Source organism: Epinephelus moara, unplaced genomic scaffold, assembly GCF_006386435.1.
Source record: "Epinephelus moara isolate mb unplaced genomic scaffold, YSFRI_EMoa_1.0 scaffold860, whole genome shotgun sequence".
Classification (NCBI taxonomy): Eukaryota; Metazoa; Chordata; class Actinopteri; order Perciformes; family Serranidae; genus Epinephelus; species Epinephelus moara.
The window spans coordinates 755-10,541 of NW_026082829.1; the positions used below are offsets into that span (position 1 = coordinate 755).

General features: G+C 39.4%; 1 protein-coding gene across 2 annotated transcripts; it reads left to right on the forward strand.

Annotated features, from left to right (window-relative positions):
• The first annotated feature begins 1,686 nt into the window (after positions 1 to 1,686).
• On the forward strand, positions 1,687 to 7,282 carry LOC126387564 (B-cell receptor CD22-like). Of its 2 annotated transcripts, none has more exons than XM_050040085.1 (11): positions 1,687 to 1,703; positions 1,806 to 1,858; positions 1,973 to 2,311; positions 2,393 to 2,617; positions 2,855 to 3,127; positions 3,784 to 4,071; positions 4,173 to 4,251; positions 4,945 to 4,975; positions 5,393 to 5,563; positions 5,658 to 5,758; positions 6,575 to 7,282. In XM_050040085.1, exons 2-11 carry the CDS (start codon positions 1,819 to 1,821, stop codon positions 6,624 to 6,626), a joined length of 1,599 nt encoding a protein of 532 aa, XP_049896042.1. In that variant the 5' UTR covers positions 1,687 to 1,703; positions 1,806 to 1,818; the 3' UTR covers positions 6,627 to 7,282. The 2 variants fall into 2 exon arrangements, with proteins under 2 accessions (XP_049896042.1, XP_049896043.1); XM_050040086.1 differs by having other exon boundaries at positions 5,396 to 5,563.
• Positions 7,283 to 9,787: the final 2,505 nt, after the last annotated feature.

Sequence of the window (9,787 nt, forward strand, 5' to 3'; positions counted from 1 at the left end):
ATAAACTTCTGTAGATCATGTAGCAGTCCCAGTATGTTTTTCTTGAGGGTGCAACATATAAAAAAAGGGCATAGATTTTGTTTTCAAGTGGGAGTTCTGGGTGTTTAGGTTGCAAACACTGTATTTCCTTTATTTTGTTGATATTTACTGTAATACATCAATTTATGGCAGAAATGTCTTCATGCAGTAGGTGTCAATTCAAAATATCAAAATACAACTCAGAAAAGCTCTCAGGTGTCCTGTATTGTTTCAAATATAAATCAACTTTTCCTCATTTAATGTTATAGCTGCTGAGTCAGCACACATGTAGGCATGATTTACTCCCCAGACCTCTTTTGTGTCTGCAGGTGGCCCCTATTCAAATGAATGAATGATTAATTCATAAACCCCTGTACTTTAAAAGCTCATGTGTGTTTAGGCAAGATTTCTGTTCAAAACTTCCTGCACATTCAACACATATCCCACATATGTGTGTTCCCTGTGAAGCTAACACACTGTGAGACTGTTCTGTCTTCTCTCGTTAAAGACATGTGACATCAGTTTGTTTTCTGCCACTCCAGCACATCTACTTTGCCCTTTACTAGACAAAAGACAGGGATGTGTCATTGGTAAAATTACACAGTTTGGGTGTGCAAAAGGTGTACACCCAGCAGATAAAGGTCCTTTCAATATAGAAAACATAATCAGTTGAAAACAAAAAGGGCAACATCTTGTGTCCTTGCAGCACAACTCTGATAAAGCTGAGTCAGTCAAGTTTATGAGTTCGTTAAAGGCCTTCACTGTTAGCGATTTTCCCTCCTGGCCTGGTTGAAATTAATATTTATTTTCATATAAAAGTTTATTCTTGACCAAAATAATAAAATTTTCCATTTACTAGCTTTCTGCAGAGCTTTCAATTTCATTCCATGGTCTAACTCAACAGAAAGGAGCTCAGTGCAATTCTGCCCTTTCACAGGAGGTTATGATCGTCCTCTCATTCGCCATGCCACATGATGATAACTGAGCAAAATCCTTCCACTAAGCAAGGCTGTGAGATAAGTTTAAAACTCCAGAAAAAAGCTAGCAAGTTAAAAGTTATTTTTTGTCAAATGCATGTTCTTTTGACTTCAAACTTTATTTTACTGTCCCAGGGACATTCAGCCCTGAAGGAGCTCAACACCAAAATCCTGCAGTGGTCCAAGGAACCACTGACACATCAGAGGACAGAAAATAAAACCATCTAGCCATTGCATTTGCAGTGGGTCATTGCAAAATCACTATAGTTGACTATCAATTGCACATGGCAGTATAATATATCTGATGCACCTCAATTAACTTTAAACATGTCCTCTTGACACCAGTGGGACATTTGGAGACACGGTGGGAGAAACTGCAGGTGCTATTTTGCACGGTCCCAGCTGTGCTCTGTTGGATACCAAGCGTACTGCGTTGCCTGCTGTGGCTTGGCAGTGTGGCCTACTGTATAACCAATGGATCTATTGTCCCGGGCTTGTTTCCCCACATACCAGGTACCTTTTACACCTGTGTGTGTTCAAATTCAGATCATATTATCTGAGGCTTTCTATCTTTATATAGTCAGCATGCAGAACATGATGTTGCCATGATGGGAGGAAGCAGGGAGGGGACACCCTGCCACTTCTGCTTTTCATTCCACAAAATCATCCTCAGGAATGTACGAAGCAATAGTCAGCTGGCTGTAGTTGGTGAGTACTATGAACTTTGAGAAACACAGTTTCTTTTTTGACTTTGTTCTCTGCTGTAAACAGGCTGTATAGTGATCTGTGTCCTGTGTCATGATGTTGCAGGTTGATTTAAACAATGGAAAGTTTGATTCTGATTATTCTGGTGATAATGCCAGGTAAGGAAACACATTTTTTTAATTAATGCTTGGAAAAATGGTAACTGTGATTAAACTCTTAAAACAATCAATACATTTCATACATGACTGTATCTTTTTTGTTTTCACCCAAAGGTGTGTGGAGTGGAAACTGGAGAGTGACCTACACAGACCAGTGTGCTTTGAAAGGGACATTAGTTGTAATCAAGTGCGAGTATGACTATCCTTTTGGTCATATTGTCACTTCTGTCGCCTGGTCTAAAGCCCTGTATTTTTCCGGCAAATGGAGGCAGGTTTACCTCACAGGACTCCCTTCGCCCCCAGACCACTTTAAATATGTGGGCAACACCTGGGGTGACTGTAGTCTGAGGATCAACGATGTACAACACAATGATGAAGGACATTACTTTTTTCATTTTGCAACAACACTCGACAGATGGAAAAGTAAAACATCTGCTCGTTTGTCCGTAAGAGGTAATGACTGAATAATGGGGGGAAAAGATTCATCAATTAAAACGTAACCAAAAAATTAATTAGCTTCTGTTTCTGAATCAGAGTTGACCACTGTTGTGCAGCCGAGCACTGTGACAGAGGGAGATAAAGTCAGTCTGACATGTGTGTCGGGTTGTCCTACACCTGTAAACATTGTCTGGTTCAGAGATGGACAACATGTACCAAATCCAGTCTTTCAAGCTGGGAGAGAGGATGCTGGGAGGTACCACTGTGCTGTCCAGGGACAAGAGGCGGCCAGCTCTGCCTCTGTGGCTCTAAATGTTCAGTGTAAGTAGAAAATAACAAGCAAATTTCAAAGCTTAAGTTGTTATGCAAAGTTTCTGTGTCTCTGTTTTTACAAAGCCTTTAAGTCAACCTTCATACCTCCTTACCATTCATCCTCAATTAGTATCTTTGGATTTTTGTCCTCATGCAGTGACACATTCACCTTTTAAACCCAAGCATCACGCTCAAAACTTCATTGTGATTCACTGATATCTGTGCGGCTAAACATCTCTCAATCAGATGCTCCCAGTAATGTCACACTGTCAATGAGTCCATCGGTCGTCAAAGGAAGTTCGGTGACTTTCACCTGCAGCAGTGATGCCAACCCACCTGTGACACAAAGTGGATACCGCCTGTATAAAGACGGACACTTCATCAGCTCAGGACAGAATCACACCATCTCTGACATCCAGCCGAGCCACAGTGGACTGTACTACTGTCAGGCCTGGAATAACATCAGCAGGAGGGGCACCAGCCTGATTAACTCTACTGAGGTTCACCTCGACGTCCAGTGTAAGTACACTGACATGTCACACTCAAAAGTCTCATTTCAAATGTCTGTCTTTTACAGAAAGTGCATTGTTGTGGATAGAGCCACGCAATTTAGACACACACGGGTTACTGTGCTCTAAAGCTGCATTCAAGAGGTGTCAAAAATTCACCCTGGACAGTAGGAGAGTGTCAGTCAAGTGACAGATGAAAGCATGAAACTGTCAGTTACCATATGTCACAACTTCCTCTCAGTTTTATTATTGCTCCAGTCTGGCCGTCTGACTGTCTGTCTGTCATCGAGATGTGTCAAAAAGTGAAAGGTGTAAGGACAGAGGAAGTGCTGATAAAATGTTCATACAAAGGTTAAAGCTATACTGTGTGGGATTTTCCTCAAAAATATTGCATAACTTATACAGATGTAATCCCTCTAAATCATCACATATGACCCACTAGTGATTTGTGCTGAGACTCTGCCCTCTGCCGGAAAAAATTCAGGCAAATTTGTACTGTATATAATGCAAATCATTTTTTCCTCTTTTAGTTCTTCAGTTCTCCTCACATTTATCCCCCAGGCTGGGGGATAAATGTGAGGAGAACTGCTCTAGATTATCTTTTTGACATAGCGATAGTACTATAGAATAAAACTGGTATCATGTTCAGTGTCTGTTCTTTTTCAGACCGCCCAGAGAACATTACCATTTCAATGGACCCGCCATATGTTGTTGAGGGCAGCAGTGTAAATCTGACCTGCCACAGTGCTGCTAACCCTGCGACAGACAACTACACCTGGTACAGGAGTACTACTTCCAGTTCCAGCTCCATGGTCTATGTGAGCTCAGGACAGGTGCTGTCTCTCCCCTCTGTGGAGGCGTCCCACACTGGACTCTACCTCTGCCAGGCCAGGAACACAGTGGGGGAAAACAACTCAACTGAGTGGCTGCTTGCCATGGAAGAAAAGACACATGGTTTGTGTCATATTTATCTCTCAACGCTGCTTTGTTCCTCAAGAAATCTCATCTGCAGAGTGCTTGATTTCCACTCCACTAACAGTAATCTAACCACACAGGCAGCCGGTCCCTCCCAATCGTAGCTGGCATTGGAGTCTCTGTTTTGCTGACACTTGTGTTGGCTCTTCTTTTGCTCTGGTGAGTCAATGAATGATGGAGGGAGGGAGTGTGACTGAATGACTCATGTCATTATTAATGTTAGCCTTCTCGTTTTCCACATGTTGCGTAACTTTTTTGATGTGATTCACCTGATTTTGTCACGCCTGCATGCAGGTCAGCGTGTGCCATGTGTGTCATCTTAATTTCCATTTTGTTGCCACTTTCATACGTGCCACTGTGCTCAGGTATATTAATAATATATTGAATATGTTGCTTGTTTTGTTAAAGTTAGAGCCGTGTTTTGTGTTTTAACATATTGAATGATGATCTCTAATAATAAGGGAAACGTTTAGCGTTAGTACCTATTCAAAAAGCCTAGTATAGATACAGAATTCCATTTATTTTTCACTGACTGTAGTTGCAAAGACATATACTGTGAGTTATGATGGTTTAAGAAACATCTTAAGAGCTCTTTTTTTCATACACTGACAGTTTTCTTCAGCTCACCTCTAATAAGGTGAAAAATGGATGGTCAGTGAAAATGTGTGTACTAAGCAGCAGTTTATAGAAGTTTAAAGCTGCTGGGTTTCCCATTATTACAGAACCACTTCCCTAAAACGTGACAGCGAAGATTGAGCAACAGTTAAGAATGTTCTTTTTTTAGTGGATGAACATTGATGGTTTTTTTCCCCCATATTTACTGATTTATTTTGGTTTGTGTTGTCTTGGTAGGCTGAAACAGAGGACCCATGCAGAGAAAAAAGTAAGTACGTCTCATATAAGTCATTAAATCTCTCAGTAACATGATTAAATCTCATGATTTAGTGTCATACAAGGATTCTGGGGGGATTTTAAGTTCCCTCTCAAAGTCACAACTAGTAGACATAAAGGCCTTTAAATGAGGATATAAACTATCATAATGGCACTTTCGGTGTTTAGCAAGAGTCCCAACAATAAGTTCAAGAAGTAAGATATCTCAGTTTCCTGTGGTGTTTCCTCATTATGGAATTTTGTTCCTAACCTGAATTTCTTATTTTGCTTATGCAACATCAGAAAGTTTAGTGGAGACAAAGCACATGCTGACAAGTTTCCAATCGGCATCTACAGTTAAACAGTAAACCGTAAATGGATCATTTACATTTAGCAGAAAATTTAATCAGAGTTGTCGTGTCTGCTCCAGCAGCCTGTGTATGACTTCAGGCTCAGTGGGAGAGGCTCGAGCTCTTCAGCTTCTGAAGATCTATCTAACAGCATTTATGCCAACATCCACGTGTCGCCATCTTCTCCACCTGTTATTGCTGTTCCGGACGTCACACCCCATTCACAGAGGAAGTCACGCCATGAACATGATGTAAATATGCTGCACAAACATTAATGTTCAACGTAACACTTCCACTCACAACAATCAGATTTTGAGTGAAGTCGTTTCCCTCCTCTCCCCTCAGGCCTCCTCGGCTTATGAAGATGAGGTCACCTACTCAACAGTGACCATTACACCCAGAAACCCACATCGCACACACAACAGCAGATCAGCACATGACTCCAGGTAAGTTTACTGTCCAAAAGTTGACCTGATCACAGCACTATAATGTCACTGCACCTTATTACTCACTGTCAAGCCTGTAGTCACCTGTTACTGTGCAGTCTTAAATAACAAAGTGACTAAAGAAGGAATGAAGAATACAGTATGTTTTTTAAAAAAAAAGAAAAACTAAAACTCCCTTTTTTGATAAGTAGGACTGTAAGATTTTATAATAACTGACTGGTGTCATGAGTGCATATTCCCTCCTCACCAAAGAAATGTTTGACCGGCCACTGAAAATAATCTTTTGAAATTAGTGCACTTTTTTCCAATCATTTTGCACCACTAAGAACACATTTGTATCACTTGCATCTTTGCAAAGACTTAATATGCAATTACACCACCTCTGAAACACACTGAATCGCTTTTAGTCTGAAAACAGCATACAACTCTAAGAAATAAAAAAAATTGCTAAGAGTATGACTGGAATTATTATTTGTTCATGTTTTCTGTCATTTTTTTATCTGCCAACTTTTCAGATGTTCAGTCTAAATATTGAATTGGGTTTAACATATCAGAATCCACCTTAAAACCCCAACATGTGAAACATATGTGAATAATCCCAGAATGCAAACTTCTCGTCAGGTCATTAAAACCCACCTATGAAATTCTCTCTATGGCGACAGGCCTCATGCTGCGCAGTTTATTCTGTTCAGTATTAAAAGGGTTAATGAATGAAAATATTGCTTGACTGAAGTATCTGCATGTGGTGACTGTATCAGCATATTCAAAGGCTACAGTTAGGTTAAAAATTCACAAAAATTATAATTTCCTCCTCAGGTCCAAATCTGGAGAGAATGACAGCTCTGTGATCTACGCTTCACTCGTTTAATCTGGCTGAGTTTGCCTGAAACCTTTTGCTCCTTTGTAGCAGTTTCATCATTATCAAGAAACCTGTGTTGTCTTGTCATGTGGCATGTTACTCTGAAGATAAGTTACGAAGAGTTCAGAGGTCAGTCTCTTAGGGGGGTTGAATAGAGCTATATGTGCAATACTCTAAATACAACCCTGCTTTCACAAGGGTTCAAATTTTTCATTTATAGTCATTTATACTCCAGTGTTTGCAAGGCTTTTTGTTTTTTCTAGTTTGTATGGTAATATTTACTGAATATCGATGTAGGAAATTTCATTTTACCTTTACTATTTTTGATATAATAAAGGATGGTTGTCTCTATTCAGTCTGTTGTGTCCCTGTAGGATACACACTCATCATGTTAGTTGATGAGGTGGTTGTACTACTAAGTGAATAGGCAGGTTAGCATGGAGGAAGTGGGTATACTCTCCTATATATTGCAATGGCTTTTTGGCTGATAGGTGGGTATACTATAAATGGCCAGAAAAAGAAGTGGGCATACCCCGTATACCTGCGTATACCCTCCACTACACCACTGGTGCTAAGGTATAATTAATCTTTACTGCAGTCTGTACAGTTAATACTTAAGATTTATTACAAAATAAATAAATAATTGTTATGTTATTACACTATGATTATGGGCAAGTTGTTTTTATTTGAATACAATACTTGTTGCAACAATTTGCATTTTACAATATTTATGTCTCTTGCACACATCATGATTGCTATAAATGTACAAACATTAACACTTTTTCAAAAGTGGAAATATGGTTTGGGACTTTATGAATGGGTGAGGGTACATTATATTTAGGCAAGAGCTAGAAATCAGTGCCAGAAAGGGTTTAAGTGTGTTCACATCTGATCCTTCCTATAGGCCAGGTAAAGGACACAGATTCAGTGATACCTACCGTAGTAGAACTTTACATTCGATTTTTGATGATGTATGTTGACGTCTGTATTGTAAATACTGTTAAACATTCTGCACTCATCACAAGAGTGCTGTCATCTTTGTGCCTACACATACCTTAAAGGTGATCTATGTAACATTCAGAGCATTAATATAGCAGTAAGCAACCATTTGCTTTGTAAAGATAGAGCAGAGTAATGGCACCCTGAGCAGAAAATGTCGTCACGTTCCCCCTGTGTGTGACATGTTAATGCTTATGTGTATCCCACTGGCTAGTGCATCACCGCTGCTTTGCACTGTGCTCATATGGCTGTTACCAGTAATACCAGGATGTATTGTGTAGCGCCCATCCACTGGTTCCCCGTGGCTGACACCGTTAGCTCTGTCAGTACCATTGCTGTTGTTTAGTGCTGTTTATGGAGATACCACTGTTAGCTGCTGGCCAGCTCAGCCACCTCCATGCTGGGGACCATGTGCACTTAAATTAAACACTCTGAATTTTGTACAGCGCCCCTTTAAAATGTATAACTTGCAGATTGGGTCGAAACCCTTCTCTTTTACAGTCCAGTATAGTCTTGAGAGCTTTAATACAGTGACAAATGATTATATAAATATGTATAGCTGTCCCTTTGTGTCTAGACACAACTGTAATCTGAACCATACAAGTGAGCAAGTAACGATCCCAAACTTAGCATACTGCTGAAATACTTTATTGTGGTTTATGTTAAATATGACTGTGGGAGCAGAGGGGAAGTTTTAGTATATAATACTATACAGTGGTCATGGCTGAGTATAAACAGTCCTGCTAGTTAATAGGATGAGACATCATTAGCATTTCAAATTTGGTGATCAATACATGCTGCAGTAAAAGAAACATTTTCTGAGAACATGACTTGGGTTGTTATTGCACTCTTGGCTTTAAGATCTGTGGATCATGAAAACATCTGTACCATGTCTCAAATACACATCTACATAAACAAGACACTGACTAATATTTACAAGACATTGACAAAATACTGATTTCAATATATGCATCATCTTCACCAGTTCATGAGGGAATTTTACGAAGACAGACCTTGCATGAATGATTATTTTTCAAACAACAGTCAGGCTACTGCATAAGAAAAAGACATAACATGTATCATACAAGTACGTTGTGAGAGTTTAATTATAAAATGAGATGCTTACCGTGTGACGTTTGATGTGCACTGTGATTTTACAAAATAAAGCTCACCAGGGAACGTTTCAGTTATCTATTAGCATCACTTATAAATTACTGACATTTTAGATCTGTAATTGTTTCTGTCTGCCCGCCCTCATCTTCAAGTTGCACAAAGTAAAAGTACTAAAAGAGCTGAGTTTGCATAAGATCTTTACTGATCTTTATTACACTGCACTCACTGTGGCCTACTGTGCTCACTGGCTGCAGGAAGTCCGTCACTGAAGAAAGTGACTCATGTAGAACATGATAAAACCTCTACATGAGGAAGTCTCTTATTGTTTGAATCCTTGTAATTACATTTAGGATTTTTAAGGGTACAGTTCACTCCAAAATCCAAAATACACATTTTTCCTCTTACCTGTAGCTTTGTATCAATCTGCTATCTTAAATCCAGTATCATTATTCTAATATTATTTGACTTTTGGCTTTTATCAGCAGTTAACTTCATAACAACAAAGTTAGTCAACTTCTGTGACTCTTTGCTCCATCTGTCTATCTCTGCAGACATACAGAGTATCTATTAACATGGATGCAGTTGGTGGACATTTAACATGTGGAAAGTTCGAGAAGAAAAAAATCTGGGTAAGAAGGAGAATCTGGAAGCTGTGATATGAGGGCAACGTCACAACATTTCATTCCCTCGTCCAACAGTCCTTGTTGACATCGTCAGAGTCTTTTAATATTGTCTTCCAAGAGTAGAAAAAGTGGAAACATGGGAGCAGGAGTCTCATGTCCGGGCCATTTTGTGAAGCCCTGGTGAGCTCTGATAGTTCTGAAAGAGACACATGAGAGCAGAAATGAGTAAACACTCATCTGTTATGTCAAAAAAAATAAAAAATACATAGATGTAGATGACTAAAACTTCAACACCAATTTTGTATGCAACTCAAACATCCTTACTCTGAGCATTACCATTTGTGTATTTGGTCATGGTACAACACTTTATTGAGACATTTTGTTTCCTGCATCTGGCAATTACATGTTTTGTGTGTGTGTATGAAGAAAAATTTG

What these genes read in the sequence shown, in the direction of transcription:
- LOC126387564 (XM_050040085.1), top strand. Translation starts at nt 1,819, where the DNA reads ATGGAAAGTTTGATTCTGATTATTCTGGTGATAATGCCAG. An exon ending in CATGGAAGAAAAGACACATG is followed by an intron (nt 4,072 to 4,172) that starts GTTTGTGTCATA and finishes CTAACCACACAG; the next exon opens with GCAGCCGGTCCCTCCCAATC. An exon ending in GGACCCATGCAGAGAAAAAA is followed by an intron (nt 4,976 to 5,392) that starts GTAAGTACGTCT and finishes TGTCTGCTCCAG; the next exon opens with CAGCCTGTGTATGACTTCAG.